At 35.7% G+C, this 25,670-nt stretch overlaps 1 protein-coding gene across 1 annotated transcript; it reads left to right on the top strand.

The window, feature by feature from the left end:
* The first annotated feature begins 8,032 nt into the window (after window positions 1-8,032).
* Window positions 8,033-18,847, top strand: LUM (lumican). The gene is made up of 3 exons (XM_072360664.1): window positions 8,033-8,182; window positions 11,187-12,083; window positions 17,526-18,847. Exons 2-3 carry the CDS (start codon window positions 11,207-11,209, stop codon window positions 17,678-17,680), a joined length of 1,032 nt encoding a protein of 343 aa, XP_072216765.1. The 5' UTR covers window positions 8,033-8,182; window positions 11,187-11,206; the 3' UTR covers window positions 17,681-18,847.
* The last annotated feature ends 6,823 nt before the right edge of the window (window positions 18,848-25,670 follow it).

The following is a 25,670-nucleotide window of genomic DNA, read 5'->3' as shown; positions in this document are numbered from 1 at the left end:
TGTTGTTGTTTGTTGTTGTTGTTGTTTTAACATAAAAAAGAGCAGCATATACATAAAATGAGTGGGATATTTGGTCTTATTTTTGTCAAACTAATACATCCATCTAGTTCAATGGGATTGCTTGCAATTCTTAGTGAGTTCTCAAGGTCAGAGATTTTTTTATGAAATTTTAATTTTCCTATACTTCATCTTTAAAAATACTTGTTCACAAATGTACATGCTACCAAAAAGCGATGGCATGAACAAGGTGTGATCGTAAAGAGAGGGATGTTTCTCTCTGTTAAGATAGGTCTTAAAAAACATAGTAAAGAGACATGATTGAATATTTGAGTTAAATATGTAATTGTGGTTCTACATATTCAACTTGAATTTTCACAGCTAATGTATTTATGTTGACGTGAAAATGGAATCACAGATATACTGAAGAACTGATGATTTTTATTTTTATTTTTTGCATTTTTGAAACTTCTTAAATTCATTCATCAAAAATGGGAAGCAAGGCTGCGTATTTTTGCTGTTCACAGAAGTGTGCGCTTATGTATAAAAATGCATACAATTATTTGCTATAATTTGAGTTTGCCATAATTTAAGTTTCATTTTGAATGCTGATGTGGTTTGAAGCATACCAGAGATAAGTTGGTTTTCACCTTGAAGATCCATGTTGAACTCAATTAAAGAAGTGGTCAAATCTACTAAAAATCCTGAATCTGTGAGACTTCTTAGATCTTGAAGTTCTAGCACAAATTTTCCTTTTGAGTCCATAAATGAATTGATTTTCTTTTGAAAATCATAAAATATTTTTAGTATTTTAACACCTTGAGAAAAGTAAATGATGTCCCTGTAATCAGTATCCTTATTTGTAAGGAATTCCTGAAACTGATGATGATTCAAACCTTTGGACTTTATGAAATTCACAGCTTTGATGACAATTTGCATGACTTTACCAATTTTTGAAACTTTCGAGGATAAATCTTCTTGATGTATAATGCAGTGATATTTAATTAAATGTGACTTGCTGATGGCAGTTGAGTCACCATCTTCAGTTAACTTTATAAGTTCTTTTTTAGCAACCATTGCCAGGATGCCACTGGTAGCTATACCATATTCATTGGGAAAGGTTTAAGCAAATAGCTTTAATGTATTTTTTTACTGTTTCATATGAATCAAGAGATTGAGTTATGTCTTTTAATGGCATCAAATAAGCCATTTCTTGAGTGACATTATAATCATTATCAATACCTCTAGCGGAAATGGCAACTTGAGCCATATCTGTAACATCAGATTTTTGTAACATCTGTTTCATCTATTATCAAAGCATAGCATTAGAAATGAGAAGTGTTGCTCTCTAAATTTATTTTGATATATTTTCCTTAATAAACTCACCATCAGCACATGATTTTGATTTTTTTTAATCAAATTTGCTACCATGTGATGGCACTAAATATTATCTGCTTCATAACTTTCCTTGGTACTGAGATGAGACTGAAAGTCCTGTACTTCCCAACTTCCTCCTTTCTGCCCTTTTTGTAGAAGGGCATCATATTTGTCAACTACCAGCCAACTGAGATCTCCCCAGCTGGCCAGGACACTGGTAAATTACTGAAAGTGGCTTGACAAGCACTTTTGCTAGATACTTCAGCACCATTGGTTCATCCCATCTGACTCTATAGATTCATGGATGTTAAGTAGTGTAGTAGGTTGCTAACCACTTTTCCATGGTTTGTAAGGCTTCATTCTGATCCCTCGGACTGATGTACTCCATCTAACCCCAGTACACTGGATTTCTCAAAGGTAATCCCATGATTTGTGTAGCTGAATCCGTGGTTGCAGCACCAGCTCTATAAGCATTTGTTGATTTTCCAGATTTGACTGGCTCTTTCAAATCCCTTTCCTTTGACAGGAAGGATTGATGAAAATATTACCTGCACTCCTGAGTCCCTTTCTGCTGCTGCCAAGAATGATAAAACAGAATCATAGAATTACTCAGGTTGGAAAAGACCTCTAAGATCATCAAGTCTAACTTCAGCTTAACCATAGTACTCTAACTCTAACAACCCTCTGCTAAATCATATCTTTGAGTACCACATCCAAACAGCTCTTAAACACATCCAGAGATAGTGACTCGGCCACCTACCTGGGGGGCCTATTCCAGTACTTAACTACCCTTCCTGTAAAGAAGTGTTTCCTAACATCCAACCTTAACTTACCTTGGCGCAACTTGAGGTCATTTCTGTCACCTGTCACCAGTGAGAAGAGACTCGCTCCGCTCTCACTGTAAGCACCTTTCAGATACTGTAAGAAAGCAATAAGGTCTCCCCTCAGCCTCTTTTTCCCCAGACTAAACAGCCCCAGTTCCCTCAGCCTCTTCTCATAAGGCTGATTTTCCAAGCCTTTCACAAGCCTCATTGCCCTTCTCTGAACCTTCTCCAGTACCTCCATGTCCTTTTTATACTATAGAAGCTACCATTCCTGAGCAATGCAGTAAATCTGCAAAGTTCATAAATCTAAATTTGCATATTGTTTATACTTAAAAGAGAAACAGAATAACACTCATGTATGAACCGAAGGTGCCCTAAGTATGTCTGACATTGACTCAGGGTACAATCATCTGCCCACAGAAGGACAGCAACAGCTCTGATTATCACATTATAACCTGCCAGTTCATTAAATCAGTTCCAGTGAGGAACTCATAATTTCATAATCTTCAGTAAGGAAGTTCTGAGTTTCCAATAGATAAATTTTTTTTGGGGGGGAGGGGGAGAAGGGATTAAAAAAAAAAAAAAAAAAAAAAAAGGAATTTTGACTTTATAACAAAGAATTATAAGTAATGGGAAGTGTTTTCAGGTATATGTAAAATAGTGACACATATAGTTGCAACAAAGAGAAAAATATGAAGAAAAGTTAAGGATGAAGGCTGTAGTCTGATTTTTCTCTACTGATTAGTCTTTAAGGTGACCTAATAAAAAAATTAAGAAATGACTCAGTTGTAGATAGTATGCTTTAATGGTGGCATCACTAATAGCAAATTTTATCTATTAGTAAAAAGAGTAATCAAAGGTTCCATTCCAATTTTTGATTTCTTAAACCAATGACAGACTTTAGCACCAAACCAGAAAACTCTCAAACTTTTCATGTCTTAGATAATAGGTATATGTTTTCTGGAACAGAGACATTTTGTTGGACTTCATACAGCAGTAACAGAATGAAGACTGATGGATTGAGGTATATGGGAAGTCAAGTTAGATGCAACAATCTTTCTGGCCTTGAACAGTAATGATGAAAAAGAAGAAAGACACTGCTAATGCCTACATTAGAAGATGTTTAGCAGTCCGTGACTTTCAAAGGAGGTCTATGCTGATAGAGCATTATTACAAACAGCAGTAAGCTAGCCAGTTTGCCATGTCTAGCTCTTTATTTCTCTATAAATCATTTGTGCTTGTTAAGATACAGAGCTGTTATTATAACCTACCAACCCCAACTTTCCCAGAACACTGCCAACTCCTTGACATTCCCTCTTATTTTTCTGTATTAGAATTATCTGAATTGGTTCATGTTCCAGGGCCAAATGTCTTTATTTCATACACAGACATTATAAATGTTAGAACACAAACTAGATAAATATACAGATCTGTTTAAAAAACAATTACTAGTCTTAGTCCCTACAGTTCTTAACATACAAGAGATCTGATCAAACTAAAAATCTGATCAACTAAATGGAACTTTGCCACTGTCAATTTGATTCGAATTAAGTTCAGTCTGGTAAAAAACAGTCTGAAAAGCAGTGAAGAGAAGATTAGCAGTAGTCAAAAACAGACACTGTCAAGTTTGAAGGAAAACAGTAAGTAATTTCTCAGAACCACAAAAACAAAGATACATACTCAACTAAAATATCTGTTGTGGTCTGCTAATATGTTGTACCACTAGTACCATTTTTGTAAATTTCCAAAGCTGTTATTTCCTTTTTAGGAGAAAGGAAAAAAGGTTTTGGATCACCACAAATTTTGTAATGCTTATAGTATGTGTGCTAACAATTTCCATTTAATGTGTAAGTGCGGTGTAGAAGCTGAATAAATAAAATTTCAATTTGGATGAAAGAGAATTTTCAGATGTAGAAATAATAAGCACCTACAGCCTTCAGAATCTGGAACTGAATTGTTTTTAGTGGAACTCATTTGATATGAGTCAGCTTTTAGCAATATTTTCAAAATGTCGCAGGACTTTGCAAAAACATTGAACTAAGTATTACTGGAAGTTTGAACCAATATCATATTTTTGTTTCTTCACTAGTATAAGCTAACAGGCTGTATAATTACTACACAGTGATGTGGAAAACATCACACAAACACCATAACACCTATCTATAATTAAGTGGCTTGTGTTATAGTGGCCACGGAATGATCTTTTCTCTTAACGGACATTTCTTTACATTCTGTTACTGTAAAAGAAACCCATTAATACAAACTTGCCCTCATGTCCTGTTGAAAGTAGCATTTAATTTTAATCATGAGGGAACAGTGTGAATATCGGTTACTCCATTTATGTGGCAATTTGAAAAGCTTCATGAGTACTTTATCTGAAGCTATACACTTCTCTGACTCAGACATCCTATTTCTTAACTTTGGGCACTCAAATCTTTTAGATTCTAGGGAAATTATACTTGCTTTGGGAAAAGTACTTATAGAATTTAAATTTACTCATTATTAAGCACTGATAAGAGGTATAATAATTTCCTGATAAGGAAGCATTTGTCTTGGGTAATATCTGTTATGTTTCAGTACATTTAATTTTTAGGAGAGATAAGAGATAGTAACAAATAGATTAAGAGAAGTTCATGAAGAAGTATATAGAAGCTACTAAGAAGATATTTTTACTGGAAAGATAAGGCAGAAAGGATATGACTGATGCCTGAAGAATGAAAATAGTGGCATTTTAGCTCATAATACTTGAAAGCTATATCTGACTTGCATCACAGTGATAAGCTCACAGTGAGTTCTGATTTCAGATTTTTTCACTAAGGCCTACCAGACTTCTTGGCCATCTCCATATCTGAAAATAAGAATTAACAAAAAATGAGCCTTGAATCAAATAAAAGAGAAATATACGATAGCAGGTTTTGATCACAGTTTGACTCCATTTATAAAAATAAATAAGAAATAAAGCCAGTTAAATGCAGAAAGAAAATAAACCAACCAACCAAGATGGTTTTAATAGAAGAACAACTGCTGTAAATGTGAGAAATACATGCATGCCCAATCTATTGCAGAAGAAAGACATATCTTCATCATCTGAAACATACTCCCATGCTCCCCCAAATGTGGGTTTATGAGGTGTTTATTTCCTGAATCAATTAAGCCTTCATATAAAAAGATGCTGAAGGAACAGCACTAATATCAGAGTGGAAGGAAGGCAAAAATCACATTGAAATGAAGGAAAATTCTTTCTTTATCTTAGTCTTGAAAGGCATGCATTTCTTCATCTTGGCTGTGCAATTTACATAGCTAGTTTAAAACAGCCAGCAAAATGGGAAATATATGAATGAAAATTCTTAGCTGAACTATATGTAACCCAAGCTTTTACAATACGTTAATTGTAAAATATCATCACATTTGTTTAATGAGATTTATCTACCCACTGAGGAATAGTGTTCTGTATTTCGGTTTAAAGAGTGAGAAAAAGGATGTAGACTGAACCTAGATAAATTGGAGCAATAAACATATAGTACATTGATATACCTTTGCCAGAAACTCTCTGAGCCTCCACTATCCTGTATTTCCATCACTGTGTAATTGTTTGTACTGCAAAATTAAAATCAGTTCTATTGCTGAATGATCAAATTATGTATAATATTTTTTTTTGCAATAATGTGCTTGTCTTTCAGAAAACGTTTTTAATCAGAGAATACAAATCCCTGTGAATTTTTTAATTATCTTTCCAACTGTCATGCTCTGTTGCTCACCTTGCTGTACCTTCTTTCCCAGAGCAAACCACAGGGACACTTTAAAGGGCATTATGAGACATTCTTTTTCTGTTGTCTGAATCCTTTCTTTGTTTCAATTAGACTGTTTTCTGAATGCTCTTGCTTTTTTCCCCCTTCGCAATCAAGCTTACAGCTTAGGTTTTCCTTGGTCAACTGAAACTAATGAAGTAATTTTCAGAGAAGTATCATACTGAGAATGAGAAACTCCATCTGGTCTCCATTTGTCCATGCACAGGATTACAACAGCTTTGTCCACTTGTACATTTCCAGTCCTTATTCCATGCACATTTCACCTACTTAGCTTAATTCACTGTGATGATTTTAAAGATTTCAAACACTCTTAATCATTTAGCTGATCTGCATCACTCAGGACATGTAATTACAGCCTGTCATCAGCCTCTGTTTTCCAACATGTAAATGGGTTTTCGATGCCACAGTGACAGGCATGGCGGTAGAATATCAAAACGAATAAATTCACTCCCTCAGGGCTGAACTGGCATTTGGCACTCTGTTTTGAGTAATTTTGTCTGTTAATTGTGTTATGACAGAAGTACAGGAATTTGTAGCCCAGGGATTTGCAGTCATTGGGCATCTTTCTTGTTGTCTGTGAAGGTCACTGAATTATGCCTGGCCTATCTCTGCCCCCAGTGGCCCCTCTGGTGGAAGTCCATGACTGAGTTCCTCTGCAGTGGGAGGCCACTCAGATTCTCCAGCCTACCTGCATCCTGTTCTGTGACTTATCATAGAAGTAGTCAATCTTGTTGCCTTCATGGACATGAGAACTAAATCAAAACTTGAGAGTTGAAGTGCAAAGGAATGGATTGCAAGAAGTTCTGAAATAAGTTGTTTATTCTGTACAGGTGGCACCAGACAAACAAACAAACAAACAAACAAAAAAACCCACCAAATCAAATCAAAACAAACAAACAAACAAAAAACAGGGCTAAAAACAAGAGCGTTTGCACTCTTGTATCAACAACAGTTATGGTTAAATATAATTAAACATGCAAGATTATTTAAACTGGCTCCTGTATTTTAACATGCACATTTCACATTTGTCACATCCAGCTTTAGAACAGAGAGTTTGCATCTCATAAGAGGGGGAGACATCTACCATTTAGAGATAAGGGGAGATTCTCACAAAAACGATAAGATCCACTTTAAACAGTTACTGTCTCAGTGCATTATTTTTTGGCATTTCCCAGTGAAAATAGCATTCTCATCCAAGCTGTAAGATGCATTCTTGAACTACATCCATGGAATAAGAAACAGACAATGTAAAGCTGAGTAGTTCCAGATTCTGAAAAGAAGGAGAAAGCCATAACTGCAAAAATGAACAAATGTATAAAGTGAGTTTACAGTAACTGCTGGGAAAACAAAAAATACGACACACACACACACAAAAAACATTCCTGGGGATGTGTTTGTACTAAACAGGCATGCATTTAATCACCAATGAAAAGTTACAGACCAAGTAAATTACTACACTTTGTGGAAGAAACTTTGAACTCAGTATCGTGTGTTGGGTAAAATGATGTAATTCAAAGATAATCCTGACACTTTTGTTCCTGTCCTTAAACTGAAAGTTTTATTAAGGGTGTTTTATTGTGGACATAAGATAGTTAAAAAAAAAAAAAAAAAAAAAGAATGAGTCATTTGGCTAAAGAAGTACAGCAGCATTGAGGTCTGAGTGCTATTTGTTAACTCATGTCTAGCAGTATAAAATAAGTTGGAAAACAAAAGTCTGCTTATAATTTGTTTTATAAAGGAAAATGTTGTTCCTCTAAAATACAAGCAATCTTTGTATAATGCTATGGCCAGTAATCTAAACTTTTTTTCAGATTTGTGACACTTATCATTCTCTCATCCCACAGGAACAGCAGATGGGTTGTCCTTGTACAAAATGTGGTATCCACCTGCACTTCATTAAGAGAGCTGCATTTTCGTACATGCCACACCACAAGATCACCATGATGACATAGCAGCTTCAGAGAACAGCGTGACTAGGGTGTTTTTTTTTTTTTGGTGTTTTTTTTTTTTTCAGGATCTTTTTTTCTTTTTTTTTTTTTTTTTTTTTCCCCTCTTGTAACACAGAGGATCTGGCAGACTTTTACCTCCTGTCACTGTTTACAGCATATATTGGTCGATACAGTCCCTTATTGCATCTGCTCTGGGAATTAAGGAAAGCAGCTTGAAGGCAGTAAGGTAAGTGCTGCTGCATGTTTTAACTGTAATGTTCAGCTATTTAAATGTAGCTGTAATGGGAATGTGAAAACATGTCAAGATAAGTTTGCCAATTTGTAAATTGAATACAAATCAGCAGTCATTTAGTGCATTTACTTTTTTAGCTTCCTTGAAACAGCCTCACATGTTTTGTGCATCAGTGCTACACTTTTTCAAAGTCTGTTTTGTTCTGCTTCAAAAGAAGAGTTGATGTACAGCAAAAAGAATTTATTTTAAAGACTACTCATTTCTCACTTGATAATAACTTCAGCACTTCATTTGTTAAATTTTCCTTCTTCATTTTATAAAAAGGCGAGGTATTCAAACATTTAAATAATTAATCAAGTATACAAAGAAAGGAAAACTATAGGCACGCTGAAAAAAATTGGATAATTTTAAAGCTCATTTTATATATCCCATTGAAACTTTTTAAGGTGAACTCTTATGCAGACTGTGAAACAATAAGCTACAGAATTAAGGCATATTTGGATTAATGCTGCTTGAGTAATAGACTTTTATATACCTTATTTCACAACTTTGGAATTGAAGCAGTATAGGCTCCAAACTAATCTGAATACTGTAGTAAGCATTTTTCCAGGTTTGAGGATTTGTCATTTGGTGTGTTTTGGCGTGCTGCCTGAGCAACTTCACAAATGTTTTCACAGGTATTTAACAGCATAACTGAGTAGAATAAACCTAGGCAATTAGTTCAAGCATGCTTGTATTATAAGATAAACATCTAAGAATGTATGCTGATGTTATCTTTTGAATGTTAATAGTTCAATGTAACAACCGACCATGTGCATATGATCTATTTGCATTTTACACTTCTGACAGAGAACCATGTAGAATTCAAAACCACAAATAAAACAGAACAAAACAAAATATTTGTGTTACTGTGCTCTTTCATATGTCACATATGTGCACATATGACTTTTCACTATAGAATTGTCAATTAAATCTAAAAATCTTATTTTTAAAATCACTCAAGTTTTGGGTTTTTTTTAATCTAACTCAAATGTTTTCATGGTAGTTAAACATCGTATGCTCTTTAACTGTCTGCCTATGATACAAGTACTAAAGATAAGCATTTTGAATGTAACTGGAAACCACAAGAACAATAGAACTTGAATTTAAAATGGGATGTTTATTCTATGTTATCAGAAAGACTATGAAATGATGAGGATGTGTAAAAATGTCATTGTGAGGTCAAAGAATGTAGTCCAAGAAGTTCATTACATTGACATTTTGAATACAGAGCAGTTAGTTCTTCATCTTTAATGTTTAGTATCAAAACAGGAACAGATTTCAAAGCAGACTGCATTGTTGTAATTTCTTTCAGAGTAGCTATACTTATTCATGCCAGCAGGGGACTTAAAGTCCCCTATGTGTTCTCATCTTGTACAGTAATGAGGAACAGACAAAGAAAATTACACGGATAACTCATGTTTCAATGATTCTCTATCCAAAAGTTTGTCATTAGCTAAAACAGAGCCAACACCACAGTAAAAGATATGCAATCCTATTCCTTGTTCAGAGGACAGCAGCTTCACATCCAGCAGTGAGGCTTTGTGTGCGATTGACTGGAGATGAGAACATCTTAAAAAAATTCCTTCCATTACATAAGATCAGTAGGCCCTTTTTTAAAGTTACTCTAGTTGATTAAGCTGTGATGTGGCTTTTATCAGCTCAGTAAAAGCAAGGAAATTTAGTTAAGTTTCTTCTAGTCATGACTTTGCATTTTAATTTTAGGAACTCCATCACAAAATAGTGCTAAGAACAAGACTGACTTACTCTGCTGGAAGATTGCCTAGATCTCAGAACAGAGTCTGATGGTCTGTTTAAATGATGCACATGCTGTCTGAAATTCTTTGAGAACTAGAGGACTCTAAGGATTTTCTGAATTCTCTTACTCTTTGAACAGTAGCTGAGTACATGTTTATGGTGAAAATCAAAGCAAGTTAATCAACTCCTGTGATGCTAAACTGACCTTTACAACTCAGCATCCATCTAGGTAGTAAGAAACATTAGCAAGATACTAGTCTATGCAGATTTTGAAATATTAATAGATTTTGTATCTTGTGAAGTATCTAATTAGTAAAGTATGTCCTTGAAAGTGAAGTGAGATGATTCCTATTGTATCACAGCAAAACATTCCTAAATGTCCTAAACATCCTTTTGCTGTATATGATGTAGAAGGACAACTATAAAGCAAGTGCTTATTGATCTATTTATTTAGAGTGGGGAGATAAAGTAATTAGCACTCACTCTCATTTATCAACTTGGAAAGAATGTATGCATTACGTGAAGAGCTGTTATTTCATGTCCAGAGTAGGCCTATACTAGATAGAGTATACACATGTACACATATGCAGTGCTGTTTGACAGGTCCAGAACATGTGCTGTTTTTCTGAGTTTGTTCTTTATCTGAATATGGAGATGGGAGAAGATAACTCTTAACAACAAACTTCATAGCAGACCATCACCCTTAGTTTGCAACTTTCCTGAATTTTTTGAAACCAAATTAAACCATCACTTATTATTTAAGTATAAGGTACTTTAACATATTCGGAGTAGCAATGAAAGCTTGATAGAATTTAAGTGGCAAAACTGTCTCTGAATGTGACCTTCAGCAAAACCGGAAAATGTTGTTCCATGTTTAGAAAACTTAGACTTTACCATTCTTCTTGTAATTTAATGAATAGCCACAGGATGATTTCTAAATGTGTTACTTGCAGCAGCAGAATGACCTGCAGATTCACATCACAAAGGCAGATTATAACAAAATAGGTGCTGTAAAACCATAATAGTAACACTGAATTGCTAACAGACTAATGCATTTTTAGTTAATTAATAGCTTTATATTGGAAGCCTGTTTTAGTTAGTGTTGAATCATAATCCTTGTATGTTAAAGTTTCAAGTATTGGAGAAAAAATAGAAAGAAAATCAGAATTGTAACTTTTTTTTATTCTCCTCCTCTATACAGAGACAAGACACATTGAAAAGATGACTTTAAACTCTCTACCCATCTTTCTAGTATTGATTAGTGGCATTTTTTGCCAATATGACTATGGTCCTGCAGATGATTATGGTTATGATCCTTTTGGGCCATCCACAGCAGTCTGTGCCCCAGAGTGTAATTGTCCTTTAAGCTATCCTACTGCAATGTATTGTGACAATCTTAAACTGAAAACCATTCCAATTGTACCAAGTGGAATAAAATACCTTTATCTTCGAAACAATATGATTGAGTCCATTGAAGAGAACACATTTGATAATGTAACAGACCTGCAGTGGCTGATCCTAGATCACAATCACCTGGAAAATTCAAAAATTAAGGGAAGAGTCTTCTCTAAACTAAAGAATCTGAAGAAACTTCACATTAACTACAACAATTTGACTGAAGCTGTTGGACCGCTCCCCAAAACTCTGGATGACCTGCAATTAAGTCACAACAAGATAACAAAAGTCAATCCCGGTGCACTTGAGGGGCTGGTAAATCTGACTGTCATTCATCTCCAGAACAACCAGCTGAAAGCAGATTCTATTTCTGGGGCATTTAAAGGTCTGAATTCACTTTTGTATCTTGACTTAAGCTTCAATCAACTTACAAAGCTACCAACGGGACTTCCTCATTCCTTACTCATGCTGTACTTTGACAATAACCAGATCTCCAATATTCCTGATGAGTACTTCCAAGGTTTTAAAACCCTGCAATATTTACGTTTATCCCACAATAAATTAACAGATTCTGGAATACCAGGCAATGTCTTCAATATCACATCATTGGTCGAGTTGGATCTGTCCTTCAATCAACTGAAGAGTATTCCAACTGTCAGTGAGAATCTTGAAAACTTCTACCTCCAAGTCAACAAAATTAACAGTGAGTTAAAATTGCATGTTTTCATTAACATTTACCACAGTCTAGAAAGTAATGGCTCGTGCAGGTGCACATTGCTCACATTAATATTAAAAGAAAGACATTTAGCTGAAGTCAGATCCTCACCTCACATTAATTAAAACCATGGAATCCATGGAGGGTACTTATAAAATTTAGAAAAAAAATTTAATCAGTGTGGAAAATATTCAGAATATTAAGAAGAGATAACAGAACTAACTAACTAACTACAGTATATATAACCTTTCAGAAGACTGGCAGTGAAAGTACTAGAGGGGAGAGGAGGAAAGGAAATCCATAAAGTACTAGGTACAAGGCACAGTTAAAAATACACAAACTAGATGTTTGTTTGTTTGTTTATTTCCTCCCTTCCTTATCTTTCCCCCTTACAGGCAGTATATTTCCAAATCTATCTTGAAATCATAAGAGATGTCCTGTTGTTTCTTCTTTCCATTTCTGTTTTCTACATGATATTATCAGGTGTCAAGCTTGCCTCCATTTGAACAAGATTTGAGCAGAAATTCATTCTAAAGTCAGTAACCCCACCTTGTATGAGATTGTGGAGGTTTCTACTCAGGCAAGAATGCCTTTATCCTGGGATGAAAAGGAGACATTACGGAACTGAGCAGGCCTCACCCTCTCGTCAGATACTCTCCAGCTACACTTCTGTAAGCAGTGACCTCTCATGGAGAGGCAGTATGGTCAAAAGAACTATGTTTCTGTTGAGGGCTTACATCATCTTGCTAGCTAGCATTAACTAAATCGGAAATTCCTGCTGTCTGTTTACCTGTATCCATCAGGTCTATAGGATATCACTGTTAGCTAATAGATTTTATTTTTCTTTACTCTTCACAAACTTAGACTTGCAGCAAAATATTTTAATGCAAATCTTATCAGGGTTAGGGCAACACCTTTATTTATTTATTTTTATTTACCATGTTTCACATTTTCCTAAATATTTTGTTTTTTTTTCCCTGTATCTCATTTCCTTGTTTGATGAAGGAATATAATGCTTCCCATCTGGAGAACCAAATATAGCAATCTATAGAGCTCTTTCAGATACTCTTCTGTTCCTGAAAGAGCTGATGATTTTTAATTTCTCCTGTGATAAATAAGGCATTTTTCAAAGCTTAGAACAAATGGTCTGAGCCTTCTTCAAGAAATCCAGGTACCTAGTTTGCTTTCCACTCACATTTCCAAGGACTTCTGAGCAACTGTGACAGCAATTCACTTTTTCAGTGAAAGCAATGTTTCCAGAGCGGTAGTCAGTGGAGAGGGTAATGGTGTGAAGTGTAGCACTGGTTATTGCTGCACTTTCATGGCTACAGTATGGACTGATGCAAGAGATCTCTGATTTGTTCTTTTGTCTGAACAAGAAGGCGTAGAAGACAAATTTCTTTGACTGCCCATGTTAGTCCATATCAGGTATTAACAGAATACCCCATCACATGTATTTAAACAGGTTGTATTTCCAAGCTAGTATAGGACCATGGTGAGTTTATAACAGTCTTTGCTCTCTTCCATATAAGTATATATTTATAGCATTTGTTATTATGGATTATTCAGGGCAAAAAATAAAATAAAATAAAAATCCTCTGCAGGTATAAACATCAAAGAGAATCGATACAAGAAGAGAGTTCACAGGTCCGTATTTCATTTGCAAAAGATTAGGAAAGTAAGCGCTTCCACCTGAAGCTCTAGCAAGAAGATATCATAGGAATGGAGTATAACAAGTGGAACTTGGAAACTTTTCAGAGTACAGTCAAAGTCACATATTCTTACTGAATCATGGAATCTTTAGAGCTGGAAGGGATCTCTGAAGGCCAGCTCCCCTGCAATGAACAGAGACGTCATAACTAGATCAGGTTGCCTAGGGCCTTCTCCAGCCTCATTTTGAAAGTCTCCAGGGATGGGGCATCAACTACATAACTGAGCAACCTCTTCCAGTGCCTCACCACCCTCACTGTAGAAGATTTTTTCCTTATAGCTAACCTAAATCTGACCTCTTTAAGCTTGAAACCATTTCCCCTTATTCTATCACAGCAGACCCTGCTAAAGAATCTGTCCTTTTCTACACCTCCCCTTTAGATACTGAAAGGCAGCTATCAGGCTACCTCAAAGCCTTCTCTTGTCTGGGCTGAACAGCCCCAGCTTTCTCAGCCTGTCCTCATAGGAGAGATGTTCCATACCTTTGATCACTTTTGTGGCTCTTCTCTGGACACGCTGCTGCATTTTGCTGAAGTTCATTGGCTGAATCAGTACTTGTCCCATTAATTTAATTACTCTAAACACAGCTAATTGTAAAATGCTTTGTGGTCTTCTATTTGGAACACTGCAGTAATCTCAAAGTGTTTTTTTACAATGGTCTGTGCAGAAATGACTCAGATATGCTAACTCTTGGACCACAAGCCAGCAAGGATGTATAGAACTGCTGATCCCATTAGGCTTTTCTTCTGTAGTGCATGCCTTAACAAGAAGTCTTTGCATAGTTAATTTTCCTCAGCTGCTTGTGCTCCTGATGTAAAAAGTGATATACCTTTGCTTAGCATACAGTCCTTTTGTGTAGAAAATGAAAATATATATGCTTCTATCTTGGTTTGTGGGTGAGAGTAAAGAATAAATCTGCTCCTGGTTTTTATTCCTTTTAATATATATTTATAATATTCAGATCATTTGCACTCAGAAGTAACAGTAAGAAAAACTATGAAAAAAGGAAACTTGGGAAGCTTTTAAATGTGTGGCCTTCAACAAAAGTGTACTTACCATGCCATGTTATTTTCCATTACTGATAAGAAAAGGAAAAATAAATCAATATTAGAATTCATATATATTCATATACATTCAAATATTTATAAATTATACCATAATTACCTACAAAGATATGGATGTAAATAATTAATGGTATAGTCTGTAGGCCAAGCAAACATATGTTTGCATACAACAAATAGCATCTAATCCTTAGTTTATATGGTTATAACACACAAGAATTGACAGTTCACTTCAAATGGTGCATTCTGAACTGGAAGAATATTAGAATTAATCTGCAGGCTTAATATTATTAATATTATGATTTTGACTATCCAATGTCTGTGCCCTCAGTGATGTATTTTATCTCTCACCCATTGCAATTTCCATGAAAATAAAAAGGTATTAACTTTAGCTTTCATCTTTTCAAAACAGGGTTGTATAATGCACAAAACTGAGGAATTTGTTTGATTTTGGTGTCTAACTGGTGTACAAAATCTAACATTTTTGAAATGTATTTTCTTAATCCTCATTTAAATCTTGTGTTGTGGATGATACACAGTTTTACCCACTGTTCAACATCATAGCTCTATCTCTACTATCTATAACACATTACCTATACTGTCATTATTTAAATATTTGCCTTTATGGATGAATATACGTTTCTACCTAGATTACACTATTTCATTTCATCAATGATAGCAGATTCTTGTAATGTTAATTCTTGAAGAATTCAACTTAAAGTGGAGGTATGAAAGATACTTCCTCCATCTCCTTTAGTAATACAACAGAATGTAGGTCAACATGCTTTCTCAAATGAGATAGTCATGCACCAAAGATATAAAAGGTGCTATTTTCAAAAGTCCACTGGTAGTCAAAAGTCTCTGACTTTGAGAATCCTATATATGTTTTTTGCAAATTATGAGATGTAGTCCTTTGCAATGTGAAAGCATTTTATGGCATTAGATTGATTACAAAGGCTCTAAGAAGACTCTCAGATTTCTTCTTCAGTAGTGACTGTATATGAATCAAAGTGAAAAGAGATAAGCATGAAGGACCGTCTTTTTAGAATTACACAATGTGGTATATAATGGGCACTAGGCTTATTCACATAGGTTCTTTCTTGAGAATAGACCTTCTCTGCATGATATGTCAGTTACTTTGAAAGTAATGACTCTTATTTAATTTCATGAAAACTACAACAGATACAAGGGGCATAATAAAATCATTTGACTGAGCAGATTTTCAACTACAAAACACTATTTTTCAACACATCACCACTAACTGCACTTTTTTCAAGAGATGAACAAGAGTCAGAATGCAGTGCTTGTAAAGGTCTGTACCAGTGGAGGTGACCCAAAGTTGCTGTTACCATTGCTGAAATGGACTACCCTCAGTCTCATAGTTCTCACATCCGCTGTTTAGTCTCCATTAACATTCAGCCAACATTGATGAATGTCAGTGGGATCAGTGTTTTCTGTAAAGAGGAATTCAGTGACAGTCCTTTGCTTCGTTCACACTTCCATGTCAGATGCCACTCTGTCAGACTGCCTCTCTGCTGCCATCTGTCACATGGCAACAGAATGTAATAAAATATTGCTGGGAAGGTCCAACCTCTTTTACTACATCACCAACATCTACCTCTGACGTATTGAGCCAACATAACAAAATGGGAGGCATTACTTTCAGAGCATCCCTTGTATATATGTGTGCTTGCTTATATAGAGCTCAGAATTTCTCTCTCTCTCTCTTTCTCTCTCTCTCAGGTTCAGCTGTACAGTTTCGATGTAATTCCTTCCTTGTGTTCCTTGGTCAAATTTCATTTTGAAAACAGTAAATTAAACATTCAGAAAATAATGTTTAACAGAAAATCTCTGTGGATTGGCTGTTCTTATGGGTAAGGCCAAATCATAGTTTTAGATAGTTGTTCCATAAACTTCATTCAAGATATTACATAGCACTGTTTCACTTTTCCATCATAGTACACTCAGCATAAGAGATTATTCCCTCTGCATCCCAGGTTCTACTGTTTTATTTCTTTTTTTAATTTTTTAATTTTTATTTTTAACCACTCTTTTTCCTTCTAAGTGCCAGCTTGAGTCTGTAAACAAAATCTGAAATCTTAAAATTCATAGTGATGTTGGATGCATACAGCACTTGAAAAACCCAGTCTTGACATTCTGAACTCCTGAACTTCTCAAAACTAAAGAGAGGAACCTCTTCAACACGTCTGACATGGGGAAATAGTTTCAAACTAAAATAAAGGAGATTTATATTGAATATAAAGAAGAACATTTTACAGTAAGGTTGGTGAGGTGCTTCATCCTTGGGAGATGTCCAAGGTCAGACTGGATGTTGCTCTGAGCACCCTGATCAGCTGTAGGTGTCCCTGCTCATTTCTGGGGAGTTGGAATAGATGACTTCAAGGACCCTTTCCAACTCAGAATATACTATGATTCTACAATACAGACCTCTCAAGTTGCAGTAAGCTAACAGGAAATTATATTAGTGAAAACACATTCAGTATTGAAAAATATTTTCAGTGGAGGTTCAGATTGGTTATTTAGGATCAGGCTTTTCATTGAGATGGAGGAACAGGCTCCTCAGGGAGGTCACACTTTCCAAATCCTATTTGTTCTAGTTATTCATGTTTTTTCTTACTGGTGTACCCTTTTTTTTCAGAGTTCCCATTGAGCAGCTTCTGTAAGGTTGTCGGACCACTGACCTATTCCAAGATCACACATTTACGCCTGGATGGAAACAATCTCACTCGGGCTGACCTGCCACAGGAGATGTACAACTGCCTTCGAGTGGCTGCGGAGATCTCACTGGAGTGAGATGCCTCAGAGTCTGCAGTTCCCTTCTAGGGATCATTATTACAGGAATTGCATCATGATAGCTCTTTAACTTTAGGATATGTCTTAAAAAAAAGTCAATCTGCATATTATCTGTTCTGTTTGTTAACATTTAGCATGCACTTGGCAACCTTAAGGAAATGCGTGCATATTTTTACAAAAGGTTGCTATTTAGAAAGCACAAGAATGACCAGATGTGGTGCAAAACATGACTTCATGTGGTTAGTTAAGTTGAGAGAAACATTCAACCTGATAGAAATCCATTTTCAAGCATGCAATATGTACCATCTGGTACCAGACGTATGTAGAAATCAGATGGGTTTCATCAGAGTGCTGAGCAGTATGGGCTAGCCTGTGTAAATAGAAGATTCTCCTGCAAGCAATCCTGCATTTTTAATTATTCATGCCCTTCTTTTGTTAAAATTTAACAATATAAAAACAGTTAAAAATGTATGAAAATATTTTTTGGAGCCCATTACAGTATAAGATGAATAGAATGTGTGAAGGATAACAGGGAAACAAACCTTTTATTCAGGTCAAAAATTGTTTTCTTTTTGTCATACTTTCATTCAAATTTTCATGGCAAGATTTTAATCCATTGCTGGTATAATTGTTATTTCAAAATAAGTGATATATATAACTATTTTTATTCAATTACTTGCATGCTACTTTTAACCAGATTGTAGAAAATAAAACATAGTAAATAGTATTTCTGTGTCGATATCATTGCCAACAGTGTTTCAATCTTTTATTAAATGAAGAGAAAAAAATCTTTCAGGTTAAAATATGATAATCGAAGATATTCTATTTTGCAAAATTTATTGTAAGGTTAAATAAACTGTTTTCTCTACTTTCAAGTTTCAATATGTTTATAAAGTTACAATTTAACTTACTCTACCTCACTTGCATTAGCCATTAAGTCCACATCTTCTGGAGGCAGCAGTATGGGAGTCACAGCATTATGAAATATCGTGAATTAATTTCTAAGCAGTGCCAAAAGAATAACAAAATCTCGCAGGTGCCACAGGCAACAAGTAAAATGTAACCCTAGCTATTCATGACAGAAAAATAGTAATGTATTGTACTTGGGAATGTGAATAGTCCAAATATTGTCTGCATCTGAGAGCACACACTAAACAAAGTGCTAGTAACTGAGAATCATAGATGACGTGCTTGCAAACACAGATCATCCCATGGGTACTATTTAGACTATTAAACACTTAACCAGAAACTCTTGGAGTTTTCATAGCAAAAATAGAAAGCATCGCTTAAGAAAAAAAAGTCCAGACAGGATTTAGTTTTAGCTAGAGGTGAATTACGTAGTGTGTGTTTTGTAATATCCATTTAAGATCACAGTATCACAGTATCACAGTATTGTGCGAGTTGGAAGGGACCTTAGAGATCATCGAGTCCAACTCCCGGGATTCGAGCCCTCTGTGTAGCAGAGCAGCATTTCTGCCACTTACGATGTTTAGGAACATCCGTAAAAAGGGCCAGGAACCATCTTACAGGTAAACTGTCTTCTCCTTTCCAAGCTATCCCTTTTCCTCTCTGAATATACTGTACTCCTCAGTCCAATAATTCATTGCAGTTTTCCACTGCCAAACAATGGGACAGACTCAGGAGTGCACAATGAATGGGCAAGGTGGCAAAGCAGAAGTTGCAAAAGAGAAATTCAGACTGGACTTGTGAACAAATTCTTCACAATGGCAGTGTGAAACCCTGATACAAGTTGTCCAGGGAGGCTATGGACTCTCCATCCTTTGATTTTCAGAAAATGGGTGGGCACTGCCTTGGGGAATATGAAGATGGCTTAACTTCTGGAAGGAGGTTGAATTTAAGGACCTCCAGCATTTCCCTTAAACTTATTAATAATTTATACTATTCCAAGAATACTGGTAAGTAATAGGGAAAGAATATCAGTTTTAACAACCAGCTCAACAGTTGGAGAGTTTTGCATTAAATTCACATGGAAAATTTATTGTTTCGAGTCCCAGTCCATAATTCAGATTCCCTGGATACTCACAAAATCATAACTCAGCTAAAATTTGGATATAGATTCCATAGGTAAAAACTGTGGAAACTCTCCTCTGATGCCCAGATGTCTGCAGCTGACTTGTTCAAGTCTGCTCCCTTTATAACACATGTGAACTACTCAGTGCCAGCAGTGAAGTCAGAGGCCCAACCCATCTAACTATCCCATGTAAAGATGCTTAGATGTCTACACAGAAATGAGTCTGTTCTAAGAGCTATTATCCCTATGAGTAGAATGCTCATGAGGGACATTTTGGTTCCAAGTTTTTTTGCAGATTTGCACACTGGATGAAAGACTCTCATGCTGCAAGAAAATAACTTAATTAATAAGCTAAACAAATTTCATAGAAAAATATCTTCTAAAATTTTAGTATGTACTGTGAGTAGTTAAAAAATCAGTTGGCACAGAGGAAAACAAGGAGAGCTAAAATTGTGCTTTTGGGAAGTCATCTTGAATGAAGAAAAGTCAGGTTCAAGTGCCCCAGTAAATAACCATTTTACTATGCAAAGCACAACAGTCTAAAAAGAAAAAGCTGAGCACTCCTAACCACACAATAGTCTGCAAGGTCAGAAATTAAGCTGTGCTTATGAACTAGACAGGGATATTTTTTTGTCCATATCTCTACCTTGCTGTAACTAAAAAGTGTTTCTGAGATTCAGGGATCTTCCTGATGAATCCAGCTTGAACAAGTTCAGAGGTGAGATTGAATCACTCAAGACTGTGCTCAATGAATCACATCATAAGTTCTTTGCCCTGAAGACTTCAGTTTGCATTCTCTACGTTACTATTAGTTAGATAGCATTTGCGGGTCCTTAAGGTTCTACATATACAGAATCACGGAGTCATTTATTTCCTCCAAGAAAACTATCCTCAGTGACATTTTGAACAAGCATCTGAATTCATTACTAATAGCAGTCTAATAATACTTTTAAGTGTTAATGAAAAAAATAGCACACGATTTAAAAAGGTTTATGAATTCTGCCTATGCATCCTGTCAGATTTTGTGATAAAGGTTTACTCAGAATAAGATTATTCTCATTAGCACATAGGCCATGTTTTTATTGTTGCAAAGAGCAATCTGCTGTAGAATCTCAGCAGTGGAGATAGCAAAAAACAAACATTTTGTTCACAATCAGACTCTCTAAATCTTTCATTCCTAAGAGACAGGTATGTTGATGAGAGAGAGTAGTTTAGTCTGGGATACCAGTGAGAATGGAAAGCAATGTTTCTTGTCACAAAACATAACCAGCTGCTTAATAATATGGCATTTGCTAGATTTAATTTTCTACCAGTCACCAGACATGCAAAAACAGATATCTCATATCCCTTATCTTAGAGCCTTTGGACATGCAAAGAAAACAGTCTGTTAGATTTAACTGCATGGCCAACTAGGCTGTGTAAAATAACATTTTTTGCATCTTGCAGCATGTGGTACGGTGTTCAGGACAGCAGTGTTGTCTGATCAACCTGACTAGAGAAGACATTCAGAAATTATAAAGACACTTTGGAATATACTTGAGTAGCGCCTATCTAAATATATATTTCTTTTGAAGATAATGCCTTTACTGAAACATGGATCAGACTGCAGACAGAAGTACTGTAAGTTTTCATAAATGTCATACCTTGTATACCAATATAATAATAAGCTGTCTACAAAATAAAAAAGGCCAAATGCTGTCTTTCAAAATTCTGTTTGTTGTTGTTGTTGTTTTTTCCCATGAACTTTCTGGTATCTCATTGTGCACCTCTGCTATGCATCTTACTCTGTCAGCTGGTTTCCAAGGTAGATAAACAAATGTTTCCTGAACTTCACATTTAGAATTAATGATTAGGACTGTTTTACTGTCAAACAACTAAACATGAAAGCTTGTGAGTTCTCAAAAGAATTCTAAGATTATGTGCCAGCCACACTGATTTTGAGAAATATTTGTGATTCAAAGTATTAAAAAGAGTTGCGTTGGTTTTCTTTTTACACAGTTTAGGTAATAAAAGTCATCTCCTGCAGGATTTTTCAGGCCTACCCTAGACCCAGAAGATGAGAATGCTGTTCCTAATGAATTCCACAGCCTTGACACAAAGTGTATATTACCCATATAGTGCAGAAAGGCACTAGGTATTTATTTCTGGAATTCACAGCAGCTGTTGTGATGAGTGGAGAATCACCTGATTCTCCCACAGAGCTGGACTCCAGCTTGCTTAAAAAAAAAAAAAAAAAAAAAAAAAAGGTGATGTTCTGCTGAAGTGCTTAGTGGGAACTTTTATCTATAGTATAAAGATGTAGTGCTTGTTGAGGACTCTAATCTACACTGTAAAGATGTTTCGACATGTTCTATCTGAAAGGATAACTGGTGACTGGAGTATTGATGGTGAGTGAGATTCTAGCTTCAAGTCCAGACTCTGGAAGAGAACATGAGTACTTTGGAATTGCCAGCTGTTGAAAATTATGACAAACCTGACTATTAAAAAATCACATATTTTTTGTTCAATTTTTCCCAAAGAGTATCTGCATTAACAATTAGACCAAAATATATTACAATTAATGGAAAGTGAAGTATGGATTACATTTTCATATACTTCTGCCATTTGGATTTTCTTTCAAAATCCTGAAAAAGCAGTTTAACCTTGAATTTCTCATCTGGCAGAATCACTATATTACGGTTTTATTATAAAAGACCAACAGTATATTTTTCATTAAGCTGCGGGGTACTTTTTTTTGAAACCCCTGCTATTTCCTTCAGAATACAGTACTTTCTAAAAGTCTGAGCTTCTCAGGATTCATCACCTTACTGTGGGAATATAAAACAAAGAAGTGTTCAAATAATTTTACACTTCTTTAACAACAGAACAAAATAGAAGAAGAAACACTAATACCTCACAGCCTGTTTTCACTATACTTATGTTACCTTCAAAGATTTAATCTGATAATTTATTTTTCAAAACTGAAGATATAAATAATAGTCAATGAATGACTAATACATGCTTTAATTTACCATTAGTTGCCTAGAAAATATCAGTCATCTAAAAAGGTACATGCAGGCCCAAGAACTCAATGTATATTTGTAATTTACAAATGTGTAAGTTGGATATTTTAAGATACATCTAGCATATAGAGTTGCATATCTAACATTTTAAAAATCAAGTCTGCAATATTAACATAGAATATATTTGTTTCGGTGTTGAAATTGTTGAAAACTTCAAAACAAATTAAGGTAAGAGATTAACAGCTACATTTACACAACAGGTAAGCTAAACCTAGCTAGCCAAGGTAAAAACCAGATCTTGACATCCTGTTGTGTAACTTTATTGTGTCACTATGGTGAAGAGTTCAAAATAGAAAGAGAACAGACAGCCAAATCATTCCTTAATGAAGCATATTTGGAAGAGCTCTGTACCTCCTATAGAAGTTGAACTCTTTTCCATAGTTATTCTGTACTGAAATATGCTGCTCTTCAAGGATGTCTTTAAGCTGAGCTACTCAGTTCTCACTGGAGGTTTTACAAGGGAGTACTCCCAAAACAGAACTTGTGGGTTGAGATAAAACTATTTACAAAGATAGAGAAAAGGAAACAGATAATAGTTATGACAATATAAATAACAAGTGAAGCACAAGAAATTGCTCACGACCCACTGACTGATGCCCAGTTAGCCCTGCGGTGAGCAGAAGAGAGACAGATGAACTCATTCCCTTCAAAACTCCTTCTTCATGGTATCATAAGGTATGGAATATCCCTTTTGCCAGTTTAAATCAGCTGTCCTGATTCTGTTCCCCCCAACTTCTTGGTCCCTTAGCTGAGAATGTCTTTGGCTGTGTACTGCACTGTTTAGCAGCAACACCTTGCTGCTTTTCTCCTAGAACTAAAACATAGCATTATACTAGAGACTCTGAAGAAAACAACTGGAATATATCACCACTACTTGCCAATCTTCAGAACTGAAAGAGGCAGAGGAACCCTGAATAAATGTAAACATATGGCTTAAGCAGACTGCATGACAGTCTGGAGCTGCTGAGTACTTGGTGAAAGTTGCCTGAACTGTGTGTGGACTATTTTTTTTTAAAGATTTTTGAAGCATCTCCATCTCTGTAGTCATCCTGAAGGGAATTTTAAAATGTGTTACAGATAAACTGATTGTCCTTTGGGGCATGATGTATAACTTTTTAGTAAAGTAGTAATCAAATTAGGTATACTGGATGGCAGTCTTTTTTAAATGAAGAAATCCACAGGGTGGTGAATCAGATATCCTTGCAGTATATTCTTGGCTTTGCTGGTAATGATCTACACACATGCTTGATGTTTAACAGACCTTGCTTCATACTAAATCTGAGACATATGGCAGCCATTACTTAAAGAAAGCAATGCATTTCTTTCCTGTCAGCAATGTCAGTACTGAAGCAGACTCTTACAGAAGTCTCAGTTATCCATATCTCCTGCCTGTAATTCTTGATACTCTGCTTTTTAGCCCCTTTAGTCTCCTCACTCTCCTATTTTTATTTTTATTTTATTTTTTTTTCTGACAGATTCTGAGATTGATTAACTGTGTGAATTGCCAGGATGAATATGGGAACCAAAATCTTATAATCATTTCAGACATACTCCTTAAACTGTAACAATCCCAACTATTTATTTTCTAAAGACCTGCAAAATCCACAGAATGAGTATTTATGGGATTTTTGTTGTAGTCATATTTGCATTTACTTTTATTATCATATAAATACAGTCTTGGAGATCATTTATCATCTCAGGGACATTTTGTGCTTCACTGATATTTTGATTGCTCAGCTTCACAGCTTAAGAATGACTCTTGTAGAAAGTGAGGCCGTGAAAAATGTCTCAGGTTGGACACTCAAAATGAAAAGTCTCCCAAACCATTAGTCATTTTTGAAAATCTTGGCCACGATCTTTTATTAACCTGTAAAAATTTATCACCATATATTGCACCCTTTAAATAATTAATAGCAACACCAGATGATGGAGATGCAAAACAAATGTATGAAGGAGAATTTGTGGGCAGTCTTGATGGTTTCTTGGAAAGCAGGCCTTTCTGCAATATCTGTTTGGGCACCCAGTCATGTGTTCCCACTCTTTCCAAAATGTTTGAATACAGGTGAGAATACACACTATAGTCAAAATAGTCTTTTTCTCCTGATTTTGAGGACTTTTCTCTCAATTTTTTTTTCTGCTGTCTGTTTGCATCCAAACAAACAAACAATCTTGTTAAAAAAATCTTAGAAAATAAGCTTGCTTTTCTTCTTTTTTTTTTTTCTCCTAGTGAATCATGGAATGGTTTGGGTTGGAAGGGAACCATAAGATCACATAATTCCAATCCCCTGGCTACAGGCAGGGACACCTCTCTCTAGACCAGACTGCTCAAAGCCCCATCCAGCCTGGCCTTGAATGATTCCAGGGAGGTGGTGTTCACAGCCTCACCAGGCAGATCTTCCAGTGTCTCACCACCTTCACAGTAAAGAATTTCTTCCTAATGTCCAGTCTAAGTCTGCTCTCTCCCAATTTAAAACCATTTTCCCTTGTCCCGTCACTACATGCCCTCATTAAAAGTCCCCCCCCCAGCTTTCCTGTAGGCCCCCTTCGGATACTGGAATGACGCTGCTCTCTCAGCCTGTCCCTGTAGGGGAGGTGCTCCAGCCCTCTGATCGTCTTCATGGTCCTCTTCTGTACCCGCTCCAACAACACAATGAAATACCTGGTCTCCAAATCCACAGAGGTCACATAATGACATGCTTCTCCCTTGCCAAACAGCCCCACTGTCTGTCGCAAGATAACCTACACGTCCCTCTGCCTAGGACTTCTGTGATAACATAATGAACATCTGTACATGATCAGCAGGTTAAAGGGTAAACTCAGACCCTCCTGAAGCATAAGAATAACAAATCTTTCTTGTTAAATGTGCAACATCTGGCAACTTGCATTGGAGTGTGTC

Source organism: Excalfactoria chinensis, chromosome 1 (assembly GCF_039878825.1).
Source record: "Excalfactoria chinensis isolate bCotChi1 chromosome 1, bCotChi1.hap2, whole genome shotgun sequence".
NCBI lineage: Eukaryota > Metazoa > Chordata > Aves > Galliformes > Phasianidae > Excalfactoria > Excalfactoria chinensis.
The sequence above is the reverse complement of the archived record's forward strand: the minus strand, read 5'-3'. Positions and strand labels throughout refer to the sequence as shown.